Below are 22,035 nucleotides of genomic sequence, written 5' to 3'. Positions count from 1 at the left end.
TATATGTATACATTTTAATTTATTTCTTTTATCAACAGATGAAGACTTTTGAAAAAATATTGCCCACGGAGAAGTTACTTCCTTTCGTGTTTTATTTTACCTCTGTAAGTTTAAAGCTGAATTATAATATTCGAAATGCTAATATAATTGATTTCTTCCAGCGCTGAAAACCCGATCCAGCTTTCACATAATCCTGCCCAGCTTCGACATTAATCTTGTCCAGCTTTCACATTGTCCAGCTTCGACATTAATCTTGTCCAAGCTTCGACATAATCTTGTCCAGCTTACAACAACTATTTTACAGAATTTCCCTGGTTATTATTATCTGCATATACATACATATATTATCTGTACATATATATATATATATATATATATTTTGATTTTCGTTTTAGTGTTGAAAATTTCTCAAATTAAGCTGTTGAAAGTGTTGAAAATTTCTCAAATTAAGCTGTTGAAAGTGTTGAAAATTTCTCAAATTAAGCTGCTGGAAAAATAAATTTTTTTTCAATTTTTTTATTTCAATTTTTTACAATTAATTTGTTTATATAACTGATTGATCGAAATGTCACATCTTTGTCACAACTTTTTGGAAATAAACTTTATAATAAAATTCTCACAAGAATCCATATAACATTTTCCAAAACACATAACTTATGTGACATAAGTAGAGAATATTTGCGTTTCAAAGCAAAATATATTATTTTTTTTACACGTCAAAGCCCTATGTTTGAAAACTGGGGAAAAAATTCATTACCAATAGATGGCGGAAAAGTTCAGGGAAATTTTTGAATAGTATATTATAAATAGTATATATTATATTATATTAAATTATATTATATTATATTATATTATATTGTATTATATTATATTGTATTATATTATATTATATTATATTATATTGTATTAAATTATATTATATTATCAAGTTACACGGGTTAGTCACGCCGATAGGGCAAAAAGAAACATTACATTTGGGAATTTATTAAAGAACATTGTTTTTTAATTGTATTATATTATGGTTTATTATACGTCTTATAACTTTATGTGTATAAGAGTCAAGGCTGCCAGATCTTTAGAAAATATTTGATGTAACTTATTTAACAACGGGGCAACATTAGCCATTTTTAAATCATCATAGCCCTTGAGGTCAATATGCCTCTAAACGGTTTTTTTTTAATATGCTTTTTAATGTATTAACATTAGTACAGCTATTGCTAAAACAAATTATACCTTTTTTAAAGGATTCTCGAAAGAAGCCTTGTGTTTCTGTGTCTTTGTTTTTTATTCCTTTTTCCCGACTTTGTTAAGAGGATGAGAATGTTACCAATAGAAGGAGCTAGAAGCTCTTCCTGGACTGACACCGATCGAAAGCCAGGTCAATGGGCTTTACGCATAGCTTATCCGCCACGAGCTTGTACTTTGCCAGTAGGGAGTTCGGATAGGGAAGGGCCCGCAGGTCCTCCACGTAGTTCATGTGCGCCCGTTCATTTTCGCCGGGCAGCTGGACGGGGTTGGCATCGTTTTCCGCCTGGCTGTCTTTAATACGACTACAAAAATCATCTAATCTCTCCCTGAAATTGGACAAAAACAACTCAGGATTGATGGCAACGAAAACCTGGCCGAGATTTGAAGGTTGGCTCTGATTCTGGGGAATTTGTGTGGAATATTGGGCGTCGGATAAAACTCCGCATAACAAATCAATAATGCAGGCTAGAGTGAACCCCTTGTGTCCGCCGGCTGGAAATAGACGCAGAGCTCGCAATGCCAGATTGGGAAAACAGGTGGAGAATCCCGACTCATCCGCCGCCCATCCATGAGGTATATACTCGTTCGTTGACCAGGCCCATTCAATAGCTCCCAAATCCCGCACGCTGGCAGCCATGTCCAGTGCAAAGTGCGACTTTTCACCCTTCACACAGAAGGCTAAGCAATTTGCTCCAATGCTAGCCTCCTGAGTATCCGGTGACACCATGGAGGGCACAGCATTTGACATCACCAAGCCGGCGTAGCCACGAACCGCCGCCCGGAAAGCATACCAACTGGCCATTCCAAAGTGATGGGAATTCTTGGCAACCACGAAGCCTATGCCAGCTTTCTGGGCTTTCTCAACAGCCAGATCCATGCAGAAATCCCCCACAATGACGCCCAAAGCGGAGTTGCCGTCCACGTGGGCGGTGGCGGCTGTTTCGTTGATGACGCTTGGCTCGGCGTCCGCCCTGGCATGGCCCATTTGCAGATCACTCAGATAACCGTCCAAGCGATTCAGGCCATTTCCAAAGTTTCCGCGATAATCGGCGACCACCAAGAACTCGCTAATGGAACGCAATTTGCTGGTAGGCACATTCATCCGAAGCAAACAATCCTGTATGAAACGGCGGGCCTCATCCACGAGGACCAGAGATGTTTCACCCCGCTGCACCGGAAAAGTGGCCGGCTTTTGGAAAGCCCGATGCGCAGGTGAGGCCCTGTGGTAAGTGCGATGGCTGCGTCTTGTCCTTGCGAGGCATTGAAGTGGTCGGATATGCCATAACATTGTTAGAACAGCAGGATTTAAGCCAAAAGAAAGATGCGTCTGGGGTTGCTAAGTGTTGAAATATATTTATGGGATGCTGGGGATAAATTTAAAAAGTGTGAAAGGATAAGGCGCTCCTGGAACAAGCTTTGATTGAAGCCCTTTTTTCTCCATTTAATTAAGTCTGATCTCAGTTTAAATTTCTTCTACAAATTGCAAGTTTATAAATATTGCATGTTCCAGGAAGCCCGTTTTATTTTCATAAACAAGAAAGGAAAGCTAACTTCGGGCGGAGCCGAAGTTGATATACCCTTGCAGTTCAGTCGCAGTCCGCTAGGTGGCGCCACCCATCTATTTTTATTAGATATATAGCGGATCGTTTATAGTCGGCCGATCCTTATGAAAATTGCCAGATCAGATTGTTTTACCCAAAATATAATCTGTACCAAATCCCATCTTTCTAACTTAAAAGACACCAAAGTTATGCCAATTTCGATCGTTCTATGACAGCTATAGGATATAGTCGGCCGATCCTTACGAAATTTTGTACATAAGATATTTTGGTCAAATATAACATGTATAGAAACTCCCAACCCTCTAACTTAAAAAACACCAAAGTTATGGCATTTCCGATCAATCAGTTATATGGCAGCTATAGGATATAGTCGACCGATCCCGGCCGTTCCGACTTATATACTGCCTGCAAAGGAAAGAAGGGTGTGTGCAAAGTTTCAACTCGATAGCTTTAAAACTGAGAGACTAGTTTGCGTAGAAACGGACAGACGGACAGACGGACATGCTCATATCGACTCAGGAGGTGATCCTGATCAAGAATATATATACTTTATAGGGTCGGAGATGTCTCCTTCACTGCGTTGCACACTTTTGACCAAAATTATAATACCCTCTGCAAGGGTATAATAATTAATTTCACTGAGTAGTAGTATTAAGAGTACTTCTTTAACGGACATTATTCTTTTAAAAGCGTAAGCACTTAAACTTTAGGGCTTTTATAGATTATGGATTAAAAATATCAATTTTGTGTATTGCATAAATTTTTGTTACATGGGTTATAATATTTTTATTGGGATAGTGGATTTCAAATGTTGTGTTTTTTTTGGATATAATGGATATAAGGATATCGAGTACCAAATATTTGTAAACGCATTAACCGTGCACTTAATTCAAGGCGGTGGAAGTCAAAACGGCGACGCCACGCTCATAGAAACTGTGCGAATCCTGTCCAGCAGCGACAGCCAGGTCCACGGTGAAGAGAAGCTCGGTTCGAGTGGAGTTCAAGTAGACCGGCAACGTGAGCTTGCTGATACGAGTCTCCGAGGATATCCTAGAAGATAATTTGGATTAATTAAGGCTTCAAGAAATCAGTGGAATATACTCACTTGACCCACTTTAAGATGGTAAGAGACAGGTCCATCATGATGGTGGAGGCCAGCAGCAGCTCGTTATTCTTGCATTGAGCACCTTGGAGCTTCAACCCGGTTACACCGAAACAACAATCCTTCTGATCGGTCTTCAGACCAGCATCCGTGATGGTTACTTCCAACGCCAGCTCCTCGAGCGACCAGCTGTTAGCCTGGGCCACACACTGCCTGGTGGCCGTAATGTAGGCCTCCGGATTGAGCAGACCACCTAACCAGACGGGGAAGCCCTGCAGCTCCTTGGCTCCTGCCTGCGAGACCAGTTGCGACACCTTCTGCAGCTGCTGCACGCGGTTGCTGAAGTCCGTGATCCACTGGATCACCGTGCAACCAGCAGGAACAGTGTATCGCTTCCAGCCCTTCGGGATGATGCCGCGCACCAGCTCGGAGAGCATGGAGCGGTGGTGGTTCGTCTGCTTCTTCTCGCCCTGACAGATCAAGACCACATCCTGGAGATCTAGGATCACCGTCTGCAGCAGCCGGGCGCCGCTGGTCACCTCGCGTTCGAAGTAGCGGTACAATGGGTCCTTGATGTTCTCCACTGTGCGCTTGAGCACCTGCAGGCTCTTCGGGAGCAATTCCAGCCAGGCAGTGGCCGAGTTGTGCAGCGTCTTCATCCAGGATGGACGTCCGTCCTCGCTTCTTGCAACTGCTGATGACGACTGCTCCGATTGATCCTCCACGCTGTATGCCAGCTCATCGTCGTCCTCCAGCTGCTGCATCTTAAGCAGCTTGCTCACAAGATCGGTTCCCCTGGTTGTGAGCAGTACCTTTTCGGCGTTGTTGGGCAATCCCAGCCAGGAAGGCGTCTGACGATCTGTGAGGTTCTCAATCCACTTCAGGAAATGATCGCGGCGAGTTCCGTCTGGCATAGTGATGTGCCGGAGGCCTCCGGAGGATCCATCTACATTGGCCACCAAGGCAAAGTCTGCCTCAAAGCTGCGGGCGGTGAAGAGTTTCTTCAGGAAGGAGGTCAGCAGACGCTGATCGAAGTCGTTGTCGATCTTGCCTCCATATATGGACTGAGACAGAAGCGTGACCAGAGCATCCCATGGCACCTTCTCCGGCGGGAGGTTAGTGCGACCCATGGCCGTGGTATCGATCCAGGTGTCCAATGTATCGCACGCGACGCGGAGATCCGACTCGTTGAACTCGTACTTCTTGGCCCAACCCAGGGGCACGTAGCGGAGACGCTCCTGAACGATTGCATGGAACCAGGCCAACAGGAAGTACAGGCGTGCCCGCTCGCTGGGGGCCTTCATCATCCTGGCTGCCGGAACAGTCGAGAAGGTGCGCAATAGGTTGGCCCGAATACCTGGTGGAGGTTCGAACACAAAGATGCGTCCTGCACGCAGAAGGTTGACCGGCACCTTCGGGTTTATTTCCATGGTGAGGAAGAGTCGGAAGCCGGAGTGCGGCTGCAAGGAATGCATCTTCTTCTCCAGTTGGACCAGCCATTGGGGCGCCAAGTGGACGTTCTTCAAAAGAACCCAGCGACCGCTCTTGCAGGCCATGTTGATCGCCCGTTCGGCCTGGTTGAAGCCCTCGGCGGATCCGATGGCGATACTGGATATCTGCTTATTCTGTTCCGCAGCCAAGTCATCCACGCGTCCAGAGGCATCGAATCCAGGCACGGAGCACAGCAAAGCTGGGGTATTGCAGTTCAACTGCTTGTCCACCACGTTGGCAAAGTCCAGTTCCTGCTCGGCGTTGGGCATAAAGTCCTCGCCCAGTACCGTATTCACCACATTGTGAGCGGCGGCAATGACTCGGTCCGGCCGGAAGGCCTGAATCAGCAACAGCTGATGAACGGAGCTGACAATCGGACTGAGGGCCTTGGATTCATCCCATAACTGCGGCACCACCTGCTCCGGAGAGCTCTGCTGCAGCCAGGCACCCAGCTCCGGCATGCCGCGCACTTTCTCAAGCAGCTTCCGGAATATGGGCAGCCGGGTGGCCAGGCGGTTGACACCCTCCACCTGCTCGCCAGACAGTCCCTCGACGGGTGTGGGATTGGCCAGCAATCCTTCGCGGCTGCGTAGGAAGAAGTTGAACTCAGCATCCAGGTTGGACTCTGAGGTGCCCTTCAAATGGATCTTGCACATGAGCAGAGCGAACGTCAGGCGGTCATTGTGGAGCATTCCACGGGCCACCCTCTCGTAGCAGACCTGGAACAGATCCTTGGTCACGATGCCCAGACGCTCCGAGTGGTCCGACTTGCCCTCCAACTTCGGGTTGTTGTACAATACGGTCGAGAATATGTCGAGGAACATCTTTAGCGAGTACTGGTAGAGGAAGTGCACCTGGTTAAGGCTGTCCATGGTGAAGTAAATGTTGCTGCACGCCACCGAGAGTGGAAGATATTGCTGGGATACCGTCTCAATCTCAGCTATGACCTTGTCCGTCTCATCCACCTTCTGGTTGATGTCGTAGGCCTCCTTCTTGAGTGTCTCCAGAGTGGTAATCACCGAATCGTCGTCCAGGATCTTGCCCTTGGCATCGTTCAGCGCCTGCAGCAGGCTCTTCTCCAGCTGGCGAAGTCGCAAACGGAACTCTCCCTGCAGCTTCAGAAGATCGGAGCGCTTCTCATCGATGTCTGGACGCTCCGCCTTCAGCACTTGGTTCAGGCACTGCGACTGGAGTGAGCTTCGGGTTACGGTGAAGTTCACAAACGTAACTCTGGAGCAGATGTCCGGTGGGAATTCGACAGTGGGATCCCGAGTAGACAGGAATATAACGAACGAGGGCGACAAATCAATGTCCTGGTCACCGAGAGTGATCAGCACTCGACCACCAGTGCGACGCAGTTCGCGATTGAGAACAGGATTCAGAATAGGATCATAGTTCTCCACGTCTTGCACCAGAAGAGGATTACCGAAACGGAGCGCAGACTCCAGATTCTTGCGGAAGGAGTCGTCCAAGAAGGACGTCTTCGTGATTTTCTTTCCAGCGTATTCGTTGAGCAGGAAGGTAGTGGCCTGACCCGAAGGATCGATGATCAATGGATAGCGGTTGAAGCGCTTCAGCATAATGGCGTTCTCCGTGCATAGGTCATCCGTGGGCAGGGCGTTCGCCTGCCACCTGAGACGCTCGTCGGGATTGGACAGGTACTCGGTGCGTGCGATGTCTGCACGGTATTGAATGCTAGCCGCCTGGAGGTGCTGCGACCAGGTGGTGAACAGATTCAGACGATAGTGTTGATCGAAGTAACCACCGTAGGCTATGAACGCTGCGGACAGCAGCACGTCGCCCACAATGGTGGACATCTGAGACTTGAAGGTCTCGCTGGTAGACTCCCAGCGTTCTCGCTCAATGTTCAAGCTCTTGAGCAAAGCAATCGAGCGATCCACCTTGGCCTGCACGTTCTCCAGATCCGTTTTGATGGCCTGGGCCTGGGAAATCAACTGAGCATACTCCTCCTTGTAGGCAGCAATGCTGCGCTCCAGCTGCTCCACCAGGTCCTTGGTTTCCTTGGCGCTGGCAAGGTTAACGTCGGCCTGCTCTTCCAACGAGCGCAACTCCTCCCGCAACGGCTCCACGCGCTTCAACATGTCGGCGTACTCGATCTGGAAATGCAATAGATTTAGGGTTAGGGACTCCTCGTCCTCACTTCTCTTTATAAAGCCCACCTGAGCTATGGCCCATTTGACCATGGGACCGCAAGCCATACTGGCACGGTTGACCTTCTCGAAGTTGTAGTCCGGGTTGCTCAGGTACTTCGACTTCATCTTCTCGCGCACCTCATCGCTTTCGAAAATATAGGATCATTATTAGCCAATCTTCGATAAAATTGGTGTTTTGGTGATTAGTGTGAATGAATTAAGCAGGCAAAGCATTTGGATTACTGTGAACCAGCGATAAATTTGACCAAAACCATTAAAGTTCAAACAAAAGCTACAGCCAATAACCGAAATTAGTTGGAAAATCATTAGATAGTCAATAGGAAGTACAAATATTTACAAACCATAGGGCACAGCTCGCTTGTAAAATTGTAAAGAAAACAAAACTACGTAACGAAATCAATCAAATGAAATCCAATTTCTACGCTCAAAACTAGGCCATAACAATATCAATATCAATATCAATATCAAAAACATCAACAACAAGAAACAACTGGATTTTGAGTCGAGAACAAAATGGGTGTTTTGTGTTGGTAATAACTTGTTTCATGCTTACGTTATGTTCTCGGTACCGAAGTTAGATACAATTGAATTTATAAAATTTTCGCGCATGATCACGGCCCGGATCGATTTCCAATCGGTCGCATTCTCGCCCAGCAGCAGGCAGATCGATTCTAGAGCCAATTTGACCACCGATGGTGGATTAGCCATGGTTCGCACCTCAACGAGCTGTTGCTTGCGTATCGACTTGACCGCTGCACATCGTCGATGGATTGGTTGGTCGGTTGGGAGGATTTGTTAACGAGGAGGATCAGAATTAATAAACGGATGTTATAAGATTAGGCTAGTTGGTTACCATCTATAGTTATTTACTAAGAACCCGCTCTCTTGGGGCATTACATCTGGCACCTAGTCTTCAATTGAGGTTACAACTGCTAGTTAATGATACTATCATACCCTTGCACTCCACTATCTCCAGTATAAATTACAGTAAGACAGTAAGTTATTCAAAATGCAAGAGTACAATATGTTCGGCTAGCCGAAAGTATAACACAATATCCTTAGGAATATCCCGCTCTCGGAAGTTCAGTCTTTAGTTTCACACACACAGAGGCGACAACGTTTATACAGATCCGGACACCGGGTGTCCTCGATATCAGTTAGGGGTTATATGTTGAGTTTAGCCAGTGCGCTGCGTATGCTTTGGTGTTTATTGGAGTATATAGTTTATATATTGTAGTTATTGATGGCATGTGGGCTGGGATTATATATTCATGAAGGGAGTTGACTCGATGAGCGACGGGTTTGGGTTTAATCGCGATTCGGATTAGGGATGAGGTGCTGAAAAATGGGCGTGATGCTAGAGAGAAAGAGTGGTTGCGTACGTGATCTTGTCAGTCTCCAAGTTAACGATCGAGGAGATGAAACTGTCTTTAACGAGGATGCCCCTAATGGCCTTCCAGTCGGTGGCACTCTCGTTGAGCAGCTCGCAGACCGACTCCAGGGCCAGCTTGACCACGGCCGGAGGATTGGCCATGGATCTCACCTCGGCCAGGTGTTTCTTTTTGATCGAGCTAACGGCTGTCGGTGGAGTGGGAGTGTGACAGTGAGTTGGGCGAGGCGGGGTTCAAAATTAAAGACACGTAATTATAATTATTAAAAGCAAATCGATGTGATCCAGCCTTGTGGACACATAGCAGTCTCATAACATTCTTCCCTAGAGTATCTTAGTCCTAAATAATAGATCCTAAAGTCCCCCCCTTTAGTGGACTGTCGCCCGACGGACTCACCTTGCTGGGCTTCGATAACCGCCGGTTCCACCTGGGCCAAATCCGCCATCACATATTTGCGCTTCTCCTCGATCTTCACGGTTTGATCGGCCAGACGGATCTGGATCTCCTGCGACTGGATCTTCTTCTTCTCGGCCTCCTGTTGATCCTGGAACATCTGCTTAAGCTTCGCATTGGCCGCCTCGTTCTTGGCCTGCAGTTCCTGCTTCTTCACCGCCAGGGACTTTTGCATTTCCTCCACCTGCTCCACAGTTTCGGCAATCTTGTTCAGACCCACATTCAGATGGAGCTGCTGCTCCTCCAGGTCGCTGCGCTTCTCATTGTACAGCTTGACAAAGTGATGGATAAAGTCCAGGTAGTGGCGAGGAGTAACCGCCATGGTGCGTCCGCCGCGTTTCGCCAATCGGGCGTTGGCCTGGTGCAGAGTCTGGTGGACATACACGCAGGAGTTGATGACGGCGTCGCGGTGCGTGGGATTCGCCGGCACCAGCGGGCAAACGGAGGGGAAGAAGTCCGGTGCGTGCCAGTTGGGTTTCTCGAGGTCCACGCGCGTGGTGAACTCCTTGCCCACCTGGAACAGGGCCGAGTCCGACCAGTCGCCGAACCAATTCAGCACACATCGATTGAACAGAGCCGGTGAGGTGGCCGCGCGGTCTTTCAGGCCATCCGTGGAGGGGTTCATGGTAAAGACGACGTGGAGATTGCGCATCACCTGCTGGGTGAACCACTTGTACAGCTCGTCGCTGGAGTCCAGCATCAGGCCTTCTCGCTGAGCACCCTCCTTGCACTGAGTCATCAGGGTGGTGTACTCGTCTCCCTCGAACAATCCGGGCACTTCTCCGTTGGCCAAGAGGGTATTCATGCGCTCCAAGAACCCGGAGTCCAACACGTTCGACTCGTCCAAAATAAAGGCAATCTTCTCGTCCTTGCAGCCGGAGCGACGCAGAACACATCGCAGGTCCTCGTCGAAATCTTCACTCGTGTACTTGTTGTGCACCTTGATCTGGAAGATGGACAAGCCGTTCATCCAGGCCACAAATCGGGAGAGCGTAGTCTTTCCAGCACCAGAAACTCCAATTAGCAACAGGTGACCTTGTGGCTGGCGGAAAATGCGGTCGATACGCAGAACGTGATCCAACACCTCATCGAACAGGACCAGCGGCACGTCCAGCTCCTCCTCGTAGAACACCTTTAGCCTGGCGCGGACGTAGTCACGCAGCTCCTCGCGGTTCACCGGCATGTAGTCCTTGCTGAGCCAGTTACTGTAGAGGATCGGGCGCTGGAGAGCCTCCTCCTGATTAATTCCAGGGAAGTGCTTCTGGCCCACCAAATCAATGTTCTCGTTGGTCCAGCGACGCTCGGAATCATCTACCAGACGGTCCTGGAACAGTCGGAGGGCTTCGTGAGCCCAGAGACGCACCAAGCCTTCAACAGGCAGCGAATCCAAAGGACGAATGGCTTCGCAGATACCACGCACCCAGCGGGTCATCTCTCGAGGAGAATACACATAATGCGGCTGCATGTCCTGGGTGAATCGGTCCTGGGAGGCCAAGTAGAACTCCACCATGGCGTTGGTCAAAGGTTCGGCGTAGCCACGAAGGGCTGGCATCAATCTCAGCATGGCCCGCGAGAAGGTTCCATAAATCTGCTTCAGCGAAGTCTCTCCAGGGTAGTCCACATAGATGATGGGTACATGTCGCAGGAAACGATGCGACAGGGGCTTGCGACCAGGATCGGTAGGCGGATTACAAGCGCCCACGAACTGAATGCGCTCCAGAGAAACCCAGGCCTGATCGCTGGCCCGATAGAAGCCCTTGTGCTCCACCAGCTGTCGCAGGAAGGAGATTACACGCTGAGTGCCATAGCTGTCCATGTCCGGAAGATTGATCTCGTCGCAGAAGAGCACCAGCCACTTGCCAATCTGGACGGGCGAGAGTACCACTCCGTTGGGGGTCTTGCGGTACTCGCAGTAGTGGTCGAAGGTCTTCAGCAGCAGCTCCGGTGTGGTGGCCGAGGAGAAGTTCAGGCCCACCACCTCCATGTCCGGCAGAGCCCGAAGAGCTGAGAACAGGGTCATAGTCTTACCGGATCCAGGGGGTCCGCAGAGCACTAAAACGAAAAATTAGTTTTTTAAAACCTCGAAAGGATTATGAAGACCGCTAGACTCACCCAATGGTTTGTGCTCGGCCAGCCAAGTGTAGAGTAGCGACTCATGGCGCACGGTGTCCAGCGTGGGCACCACAATATCCGGCGAGGCAACCTTGTGGGTTTCCACCTCGATGACTGGCACCTTGTTGCTCCAGGGCACCCATTCGCCGTTCATGCTCACCTCGAAGTCAATAATCGGAGCACCAGCTGCTCCTGGTAGAGGAATGGTGGTCACACTCCTCACAAAGTCGCCGAGGTCAGTGCGCACCTTGAGCTTGGCGTCGCCAGCAAAGGACCAGAGAACCGAATACACCAAGGCCTTGGGTATGTAATGTTCCAGCTGATCGGCGGAGCATGGGAAGTCCGGATGCTGAGCATTGAAGTTCAAGACGTTCCTGGCCGACTGATTCAGCATGGAGAACAGCGAGCTGAGGGCACGCAGACGGGTGAAGTCCATGATGTGCTCCTGGTCCATGGCATACTCCAGAGTTCGCACCACGATGCCGTCGGCAGAGAAGAAGGGCTGCAACAGGAGGGCAATATCCCTCTGCACCTGGAGCGAGGGTGAGACCTCCTCCTCCTTGTCCTTTGCGGGCTTCATGACGCCCACAAAGTCCTCGTCGCTGTCCTCCAGCGGAATGCTACGCAATCGCGACAAATAATTTTCGAATATCATCTCCGTGGAAAGCACGTCCTCCGAGAACCAGACCATGCCGCAACGTGACACAGTAGCCAGAGTGGCGAACTTCAGATCCTGCACCTCAAACATAACTCGAACATTAGGGGGCAAGGAAAGACGCTCTCCGTTGGGCAGGGTCAAGAGCTTGTTGTCATCCAGTACGGAGTTGAGATTCTCCACCCACTCGGGATCCACGTCGCCATCGAATATGATCCATTGCCGCTTGTTGATCTCGCCGCGCACATTGTCGATGATCTTTCGCAGAATGTGAGTGAACAAACCATCGGTCCACTCGCGCGTGTTCGGGTCCAGGACTCCGTAAAGGGCCTCCTTCGAAATGGCCTTCGGATCAATCACATGCGCCACGCCTTCAACGCCCTCGAAGCGCTCCAGAGCTTTGAGAAGGGTCCTCCAAGCGGTGGATTTGCCGGACCCAGATGGGCCGACCATCATGAGGCCATGATTCAGATTGGAGATCTGGTACAGTTGCAGCACCTAAAGGGACAGAAGGGATTGTCAGTAAATGTCAGTAAAGGAGCCATTGAAATGGACTAGTTACTTTGTCCACCCAGGTGGAGCCGAGTCCCTTTTTGGTTAGTAAGCATGTGTGAATCGAATGGTTATGAAGTGAATTAAAAGTGACCTTATATTCCCCGTCTAATTTCAACCCCATTGTGTGAAGCCCATCTTACCTTCTCCATCCAGGCAGCGCCCTGCTCGTCGCCCTCGCCACACACCAGATAGTCCTCTTGGCACACCTTGCGGATCTCCTCCTTCAGTCCCTTCATTTCAGCCCTAGTGTAACCCACGTTCGGGAACACATCGCTCAGGAGTGAGAAGAGCAATGGAATGTCCTCGGCCACCAACTTGGGCACCATGGTTTCGCACACAGACTGGATGAGAATCTCCTGCTCCGGCAGGTTCTCGGCCACCGAGGCCTCGTCGATGTTCTCATCGCCGCGCTGCCTCATCTGCTCCTTGATCTTCATGATGCGGTCGCGCTTTACGTTTCCGGCCGAAATCAGCACGGACTTCAAAGCACGCAGACCGAAGTCGTAGTGGCTCTGGTTGGAGAGCTGCTCGTCGCAGAGCTTGAAGAAGGGCACAATCTTGCAGGCCAGTTTCTCGGCAGAGCGGAAGCCCTGGGAGAAGAGCATCACCTCGGCAATCAACTGGCGGTCAGGCGTGGTCATGGCCAGCGAGCGGAAGAGCTTCTTCAAGTTATCCGGCAGGTTCGAGCGGCCAGCGTAGCCGGGGTTCATGGTGATGAAGATGGCCATGTCCGGCGAGACGCGTACTTGCTTGCCGACCAGCTCCACCGTGATGCTCTCCTTATTGCTGTCCATCTCGTACTTCAGCGCCTCCTGGATTGTCTGAATCTGCTGCGAGCAAGCGGAGAGCATGCGCTCCTCCAGGCGATTGAACTCATCGAAGCATCCCCAGGCGCCCACTTGGCACAAACCGACAAAGATGCGGCCCATGGCCTGGAAATCGAAGGTCTCGTCGCAATTGAAGACCAGAACGAAGCGACCCAGCTGGTTGCCCAACGCCTTCACGGATTCTGTTTTTCCTGTGCCTGCCGGTCCGAACGGTGAACCTCCCAGCCGAGATTCTAAGGCCTGGGTCATGGTCAAATAGCAACGATCCGTTAGAGGCGTCTGCACCAATCGATCTTGCACTCCCAAATACTCGAATCCGTAGAAGAAGCGAGCGTTCGCCATGTGGATGGTCAGCTGCTGCAGCACCTCCGTTTGGCGGGGATCGAAGTAGAAACGCATCTCGCACAGCCATTGGAAGGATTTGGGGGAAGTCACCCCGTTGGTTATCAATCGGCGAGTCACCGTGCGCTTGTGTACAAACTCGTTAATCAAGTGCTCCAGCTTTCGGCGGCGGAGAGGAGGCTGCTCTTGCAGAACAGAGTCGGCCAGGACATTCAGAGTGCTCTCCACGTTGCCGAGGACGCGCTGCATAGGCTTGGCGTTATTGTTTTCAGACGCCTGCTGTAGAGCTGTCTCAACGTCCTCGGACCAGAGAATTTGGGCGGCCAGGACCACGATCTGGGCTTGGTACTTGTCGCACCACTCCATGTAAGCCTACAAGAACCAGAAACCAATTAGGAATACCTCTTAATTATGTCAAACACAAACCCACCTGAGGATCAATCTTTCCGTCGCGGAACTGCTTGATGTCCTGCACTGCCTGGGCCAAAAGAGAGGCCAGAGTGAAGCGCATCTGCTTCTCCACAAGCGACAGCCATTCATTAATCTTGGGATGCTCCACCGTGGACACTGGATTAATGAAGTGCACCTCCTCGCCCTCGCGGGACGATATGCCCAGGATCACGTTGTTCTCCTCGTTCAAAAGGATGGCAGCGACGCCGGCGAACATCTTCTTGAAATGCTTCTGCAGACGGGCGATGTTCTTGCTGTTGCCGATGATTTCCAGCAGATCCTCGTCTCCCACGAAGTAGAAACGCGGGAACGAGGTTCTCTCCCGCTCCAGGTACTCTCCCAAGGCCTTCTGGATCTTTCCCAGCAGATCTGCCAGACGTTCCAGGGACCTCTGCACTGCAGGGATGTTCAAAACATCCATGACCTTGGGCGACTTGGTCACCTTCTTCATCAGTCCAAGGAACTCGGAGCTGATGCTCTGGAATCGAGATGTCTCCACGGGAAGCAGAGTCTTGATGTCAGCGCTTCCCGAGAAAATGCCCTCGAGGTAAACCCAGCGCCTTTGCACATCGATCCAAACATCGAAGAGAGCGTTGATCCTGTTCAGCTTCTCCTCCCAGGTCAGGGCCTCCTCCTCGAAGACTTTGTAGTACGGCGACAGCTTCATGGCAGCGACCGAGTTGATGTGCTCCTTCACCTTGTTGAACAGATCGTCCCATCCGCGGATGATGCGGCACTTGTTCTGATAGTTGATAAGATCCAGTTCGTAGTTCTGCCAGGACTCGCGCACTTGCTTCAAGAATTCCTCCAGAGCCATCTCGCCCTGGGCCACCAGGATAATGTCCTTCACGACGCCCTCGTTCTTCTGCAGATTCACATCCCAGACTTGACCCAGGGTTAGGTCAGAGATGACCCAGTTCACGCGGAGCTGCTTGGTCAGCTGCTTCCAGTGGCGCTCCTTCAGGGCATCGGACTTCAACTCCACAATCAGCATGTTCACCTTAATGTAGCTCTGAATAAGCTTCTTCACATACTCGTAGGACTCGTACATGCGAAGGCGAGCCGGCAGCTCCTTCAGCTGAGCCATCATAGCCTCCAGCTGCTGGCGCAACTTTCGGGGCTGCACCGACAGCCAAGGCTTCTCACGCGTCTCATCGATCTGGGTCCAGACCTTGGAAAGCTCGCTCCACACCCCGCGCAGATCCTGCAGCTCTTCCAGTGCTACGTTCATGCGTTCGGAACTGTTGTTGGGCACAGCCGACTCCTGGAGCTCCAGGGCTTCCTTGGCCTTGGCCACATTGTCCCGTTCCTCCTTCAAGCGGGAGTACTTGCTTTCGAAGATTTGCAGTTGCTGCAAAGCATCATCGGGACGAATCTTGCCGCCTGTGGGCTTGGTCTTCTCCCAGTCGTTGAGGAAGTCAACGGTACGGGTCTCCACTGCCTTGTCCTCGGCCACAATCTTCGCCTGCAGACTGGCCACTTGCGTTTGGATGGCAGTGTCCTTGCGCTTGATAATTTCGTTGAAGGCAGACCACTCGCCCTCAATGTTGTCCACATGCAACCAGTTGTTGGGAAACTGGAAACGCTGGCGCTCCAGAATGCGCTGAGCCTCCCTGAACACCTCCACCTGCTTATCCCAGGCGATCATGTCCTTCTTGAGGGACTGAACATAGGTGATGAAGCTAACAGCGTCCGAAGTACTGGCCGCCTCGATGCTCTGCATCTCTAGATCGGTTCTTGACTTGGACACCTTGCTGTGGAAGGTGCTCATCTCGGTGCCCAGAAGGGTTCCAAACTTGCCCAGGGCTTCCTTGTGCCAGGAGTCGTACTTCAAAGTTACCTTCGCCTGCACCTTGGCGTAATCGATGATGATGGGCCCATAGGCTCGTCGGGTGTCCGAGGTGTCGAAGGTCGTGCGAGACTGCTTGATGTCGTTGAGGCACTTGATCCACAAGTTGACGTCCTCTCCCAACCGTCCGTAGAGCGTATCCGCCTGAAGATCCCACAGGCTCTGGTAGCGCAGCCACTCCTCCACATAGTTGCGGACCTCGCTCACCTTGTTCTCGATTGCTCCGTAGGCGTTCTCCAGAATCTTCCCCTCCGGGAGCTTCGTCAAAAGATTGCGGTACGTCTGTGAGACGGGCTTCTCCAATCCCACCTGGTAGCGGGTGGACTGGAGGCGCACCTGCGAGGTGACAATGGCCTGCCAGGCGAAGAACTGTTGCATGATCTGGAAGCGAGCCTCCTCGATCGAGGGATAGAGATACATCTGTTGATTGGTAATCCGGATCTCGTGCACGGCGTTCTGGATCTGCGGCTCTCCTCCAAGCTTATGAGTCGGTTGGGCTGGAGCATCTGTGTCCATGGAGGTGTCTACCTCCTTCTTGTTGCCAGTTAATGCTTCGGTCCACGCTTGGATTCCGGCCTGCAATCGCAAAGCCAGCTTCTTCTCCACCTCTTCATCCAACCGAGTGACCCACACGCTCAGATTGGAGTACTGGCGCAGCGATAGATCGTCCACGGCATGCTGAATCTTTGACAGAATCTCCACAAAAGTGGCGGCACTGTACGGACAGGTCTCCAGCGAGCGAACATCCACGTCCAGTTGCTCCTCGACCACGAGCAAGTCGTCAACCTAAAAAAAGTGTGATTGGAGAATAAGTTGGAAACAAAACACACATGACCATTACCTTCTCCTGGAATTGAGTGACACACTCCGACAAACGAAGAACGTACGGATCCAGCTTGTACGACTCCCAGATGAGCCCGATTCCCTCGGAGACAAGGTTAAGAACATCCTTGCGGAGTCCTGCCACAAGAGGCACAATGCTAGCGCGGTCTTCGATCTGCACGGGACGCAAAATTGAATAAGTAACTGTCTCATAATATGCATTAACAAATTGAATCATCATTGGCATGCGGGGGTTTTAAACAAAACTAAACTAAGGTTCGAAATTAAAGGGATGCATATACGCCACAAAGAACTGTGAACAAACTTTTGGGGGACAAACGACACTACCTTGAATACGGAATTTTGTGCTAGACTCCTATAATTAAGCTGCATGAAAGAAAGGTTGTTGGTTGTTCGGTTGGTTTAGTTCAAGAGTGGATCTCATAACTAAGACTAAAGTGGTATAAAGGTGGTATGGGCGTGTTCAGTGTTCGAGATGTGGTGGATAACAAAGTACAAGCTGCACGTCAGGAACAAAGCAATGCGAGAAAGCGCTTGCTCCAGTGTGGTGACATCTTGTGATTCAGTGGAAGTGGAGTGGCAGGTGTGGTTTTGTGTAAGAGTGTAAGAGCTGGGCAGAATGGTTTCCAAAGAAAAGCCATACACATTTCAGACGAAATCCCATTCTTATTCCCCCCAATCGTCTGATGCTATGTTCCAAAAACATCGCTTACCTTTTCCAATGTGCGTTCATAAGTGCGAACACTCTCAATCAGGGATATAGCATAGGGATAGATCTGGTTTGCCTGATGCGCCTTGTTCACGATCGTCAATGGAACTCTAAAAAATACAGAAACCATACGAATTACAAACTAAAATGGCATTTCTTGTTTTCAAACCTTACCTGAAGCCCAGATTCTTGATGTTGCGCACTTCCTTGGCCAAAGTGATGATTTCCGGTAAGAAGTTCACTCTCAAACGCAATACATTGCCACGGCCAATGCGTGAACGAGTGGACTCAATGGTGAAGATGCGACCAGTGCTACCAAAATTGCGTTCCTGAACCTTACGGGCCCACTCGTGGAAGACGTCAGAAATGGACAGCTTGGCACGGAAGCTATCGCCATCCGCCTTTAGCTTTTGGCCCTCAATGTGGGTCTCCCAGCCCTTGCCCAGCACATCCTCCACGCGCTTCAAGTACATGGTCAACTGATTGTCGATCTGGCGTGCCCAGATGATGGAGCCAGCGACTGGAGGCAGATCTCGCACAGAGGACAGACGGCAACTCTTGCTCTGCGGGTACTGCACCTTAAACTTTTCGTGCAGTGCCTCGATGTCGTCCTTCACGCGCTGAATAAGTTGCGTTTGGTATTCGCGGATAGCTCCACGGATGTGCGGTCGCACGAAGAGCGCATTGAAGCGCGAGAAGATGCGGAACATTTCGTTGGCGTTCTTCGCAGTTCCTAGCTGGTCGCGCAGGTGAGCTGTGATGCGGGTTTCCACGCGATCTAAATACAAATAGTTGGAATATATTTATGTCTGCCTCGAGATTAGTTTTAAAACAAGAATACCCACCAATCTTCTCCTCATAACGCTTAACAGCAGCCTCCCAGGCCTCTGATCCCTCCTTGGTAATGTCCAGGCAGTCTACCTCCTTGACATTCTCATAAGCCAGGTTAACCTCCTCGATGGCGTTGGCATCAGCAGCATCCAGGCTGTATGGCTGCTTAGTCTCGGCGGTGGTGCCGTCCTCGCTAACTGCTGGCTTGTTGGGCCGCAGGACGCGCAAGATAACAGTGCGCAGCTGTTCATGCTGGCGCCGGAACTTACGCATGTGTTCCATGCGCGTCTGCAGCTTCTTGTGCGCCGGTGAGACGCGCCAGACCATCTTAAGGTGCTCGTCGCGCTTCTTCTTCACAATGTCGCGCAAGAGCCCTTGCAGCTTGTCGTACTCGTCGTCCCAGCAGCTGAAGATCTCGAAGCACTGGTTCATCACGCGCTCGAATTCATCGAAGGGGATGTGCATCAGACGTCGGGTGCCCAGCACCTTCAGCAGTTGCTGCGATAAGTCCCGCGAGATGGCCTCAATGAGCTTCAGGCATCGCTGGATAGGATACTTGGTGTTCCGCACCTTGCGCAAATGCGAGAAGATCTGCTGCACGGCCGGACGGATCTTCTCCAGCTCAGTGGCAGAGAGCAGATCGTTAATGGGGAAGTCCTTCATCAAGGGATTGTAATCAGCCACCGTGGCTAGTGCCTGTTTTAGGCCAGTGTCCGTGTCGAAGGACACGGTGGCATGAAAACGCTTGCCATGCTTCAGAATGTCCAACGTCAGAGCCACCTCAGGCGACTCACGCTTCTCCTGAATGCGGTAGAGAGCTCGCTCCAGATTCAGCCAAAAGGAAATTTCCTAAGTAAAATGAATATTACTTAATTGTAAAATTATATTTTCAAGTACACGTCTCACTTGCAAAGCAGTTCCCGACCCCGGGTCACGGTTCAGCTTGGTCACCTTCTTGATTTCGGTGATCCAGCGATTGACCCCGGTCTGCAGCTGATTCAAGAACGAGGAATCTTCCACCCTGTCGCCGAAGTCAGCCACCTTCGCCTTGCGGCCGTCGTCGGCGCACTTGCGAATCACGTTGTTGACGGTTTGGTGAGCCGTCAGTGTGATTTCCGGTATGTCGATGTTCTGCTGCAAGTGCAGCAGCCCCATCTCCAGCTCGGCCAGCTTCTTCTCGACGGAAGGAGCCATCTTGTCGCCGTCGCGATCTGCGCGTCCAGACTCTTTGACGTAGGACTTGAAGTACGGCGCCAGGGACTTGCTGATGAACGCGTGCAGCGTCTCGTAAGGTGATCCGTCCGAGAAGTTGATCAGCCGCAACTGCGAGTGAATCGACTTGTCCGCCTCCACCACAAGGCCGCGCTTGATGCAAGCCAAGGAGGCCATGCGGCTGTTGGTGAAGTGGACATCGTTGCTGATCTGGTAGGTGACCTGCTCCTTCTCCTCCTCACCCTCCGCAGGCTGCTCGCTATCGTCCTCTTCAAGGAAAAAATTTAAATTACTAAACCATAAAAAACTCATAATAAAGAAGTGAAATTTATTTGCAGTACTCCTATCCTCATTTAACCCAGAAAATCATTAAAGATATAAAGAGCGATAAGAACACAAAACGAATACTTTGCCATTAGCACTAATTACCTAAACCCCCCCAAACCCAGGACCCGTACCTATGAGTTAGTGAAGCACTCGCCATCACCCACAATCGACACGACCCATTTGGCATTGGACTCAATGGCACGGCACTGACACAATTTCATTACCAAGGCGTCGACCTCCGGAAATTTAGCGGCCAAGGGAGAACCTTCGAAATTCGTGCGCTCAAGGCTGGACCTTGGCGCTGTCATTGCTCCCGCACAGGTGGCCCTGTTGGCAATGCCAATGCCATTTCCCAGTGCCAATGTCAATGTCACCCCCAAAGTCGCGAGTAAATGAGTCAGTGGGTCAATGTGTGCGCAACTGCCAAGGTCGCTTCCGTAAACAAATCCAACCTGTTGCGCTCTTTGTTTACAAACAAACAAAAGCCGGCAGCCGGCAGATGGGAAAACAGCTGTTCGAAGTTATCGGAAAGGCGGGGGATGGCTCTATCGTTATCGAAGTGTGATTCAGACGAGCTGACGTCATGCGCAGAAACTGGTTTTTTTTGCCCTAACAAAGAGATTAGTTACTTTATCATGAAAGCAGACACTTTTTGAACATTAGTATATATTTTATAAATATTATTTAAACATAGAAGGGGTTCGGTGATTAAATTACTTATATATAAATACTTTTTTATCTTCTATCAGATAGATCTGTCCCATGGTTCCATTTGGCAGTAGCATATTATAATTATTGGTAAAGAATTTATCCATATTTTTTTTTTAGTAGAGAATTTATAATAAACTACTACACTTTTTCATAAAAAAACAATCAATTGTATGTCTATTCCTCACTAAGCCATACATATTATAATCTACATAAGTTCTAATAATCTACGTAACCCTATAATTTTTATGAATGGTATATTTTAATTACAGGAATGAAAACTTAGGTTTAAAATTTACAAATAATATAAAATAAATAGACTAGACCCTTTTCAGGAATAAACAAGTTGGTAATAAACAAATTTCAATAATCAGTAGAGCGACCAAAAGTCGACCTTATCCGGAAACAGACTTCTCCAATTGGAATTCAACCAAAAACATCTGGTCAATTGATTTCTAACTAACTCGTTTTGTATTCTGCTAGCACAGCCATCAAATGAGTCATTTTCCAATACGAAGCTTCATTTGGCAACTATTTAACTAAGAAATTAAAGCTTTCAATCCTTCCAAGAATTTTCTTCTATCTCCCAACAGACGCCATTTTGTATGCATTTTTTTGGTTGCATGTTTGCCAGCGAGGCACAAAAACTGGACCATACCTTTGATGCAATTGCGCTGGACATACAGAGCCTGGACTTGCGGATCCGAAAGGAACTTGCGGATGGTCTCCTGGTTGATTGGATCATCCAGAGCAGCGTTTAAAGACACGGGCACCACATCATCGTCCGGCAGTAGGATGGTCACCGCCTTACGCAGATAGTTTGCAAATGCATCGTAATTGGCTATAGACACATTCACGCCCGGATCCACCGAGGTGTCGGTGTTCTCCAGGGAGTCACCCATGGCCGTAAACGCTTTTTGGTTCGGTTTAATTGAGTTAAATTTGTGCAATTGGATTTTTCACTCCCAGTGAAAATTACGTGTAAAGTTTTTTTCGCGAATGCAATTCAGCGTAGCCACCCAGTCAAAAAAAGCAATAATCGGGCAGATAAAACGCCGTATATCGAAAATGCACAGCTGGGTCGGGCGTTGCCACGTAGTCGAAATCCCTTCCCGCCAAAACAACGAGAGTAAATACAGGGTGACAAGAAATCCGACATTGTCGCATTATATACATATTATATTTATATAGAAT

At 49.8% G+C, this 22,035-nt stretch overlaps 2 protein-coding genes across 9 annotated transcripts; both read right to left on the bottom strand.

Annotated features, from left to right (window-relative positions):
• On the bottom strand, window positions 1–2,837 carry LOC6507343 (uncharacterized oxidoreductase YjmC). Its single transcript, XM_001956170.4, has one exon. It carries the CDS (start codon window positions 2,534–2,536, stop codon window positions 1,340–1,342), a length of 1,197 nt encoding a protein of 398 aa, XP_001956206.1. The 5' UTR covers window positions 2,537–2,837; the 3' UTR covers window positions 1–1,339.
• Window positions 2,838–3,539: 702 nt separating this feature from the next.
• On the bottom strand, window positions 3,540–21,872 carry LOC6507342 (dynein heavy chain, cytoplasmic). 8 transcript variants are annotated; one of them, XM_014909678.3, is made up of 16 exons: window positions 21,500–21,872; window positions 19,501–20,075; window positions 18,609–19,443; window positions 17,938–18,541; window positions 17,768–17,873; window positions 17,382–17,420; window positions 17,053–17,208; window positions 14,343–16,997; window positions 12,884–14,284; window positions 12,751–12,777; window positions 11,534–12,686; window positions 9,365–11,473; window positions 8,960–9,155; window positions 7,584–7,701; window positions 3,916–7,520; window positions 3,540–3,860 (listed from the first exon to the last, which is right to left on the bottom strand). In XM_014909678.3, the coding sequence occupies exons 1-16, from the start codon at window positions 21,741–21,743 to the stop codon at window positions 3,695–3,697; spliced, it is 13,989 nt and encodes a 4,662-aa protein (XP_014765164.2). In that variant the 5' UTR covers window positions 21,744–21,872; the 3' UTR covers window positions 3,540–3,694. The 8 variants fall into 8 exon arrangements, with proteins under 8 accessions (XP_014765164.2, XP_014765170.2, XP_014765166.2 ...); XM_014909684.3 differs by lacking the exon at window positions 8,960–9,155 and adding an exon at window positions 8,131–8,329; XM_014909680.3 differs by lacking the exon at window positions 12,751–12,777.
• Between the last annotated feature and the right edge of the window lie 163 nt (window positions 21,873–22,035).

The sequence above is a fragment of the Drosophila ananassae genome, chromosome 2R (genome assembly GCF_017639315.1).
Source record: "Drosophila ananassae strain 14024-0371.13 chromosome 2R, ASM1763931v2, whole genome shotgun sequence".
NCBI classification, from domain to species: Eukaryota; Metazoa; Arthropoda; class Insecta; order Diptera; family Drosophilidae; genus Drosophila; species Drosophila ananassae.
The sequence above is the reverse complement of the archived record's forward strand: the minus strand, read 5'-3'. Positions and strand labels throughout refer to the sequence as shown.

What these genes read in the sequence shown, in the direction of transcription:
- LOC6507343 (XM_001956170.4), bottom strand. Translation starts at nt 2,536, where the DNA reads ATGTTATGGCATATCCGACCACTTCAATGCCTCGCAAGGACAAGACGC.
- LOC6507342 (XM_014909684.3), bottom strand. Translation starts at nt 21,743, where the DNA reads ATGGGTGACTCCCTGGAGAACACCGACACCTCGGTGGATCCGGGCGTG. An exon ending in GGTCGGGAACTGCTTTGCAA is followed by an intron (nt 19,444 to 19,500) that starts GTGAGACGTGTA and finishes CATTTTACTTAG; the next exon opens with GAAATTTCCTTTTGGCTGAA. An exon ending in TCACTCAATTCCAGGAGAAG is followed by an intron (nt 16,998 to 17,052) that starts GTAATGGTCATG and finishes CACTTTTTTTAG; the next exon opens with GTTGACGACTTGCTCGTGGT.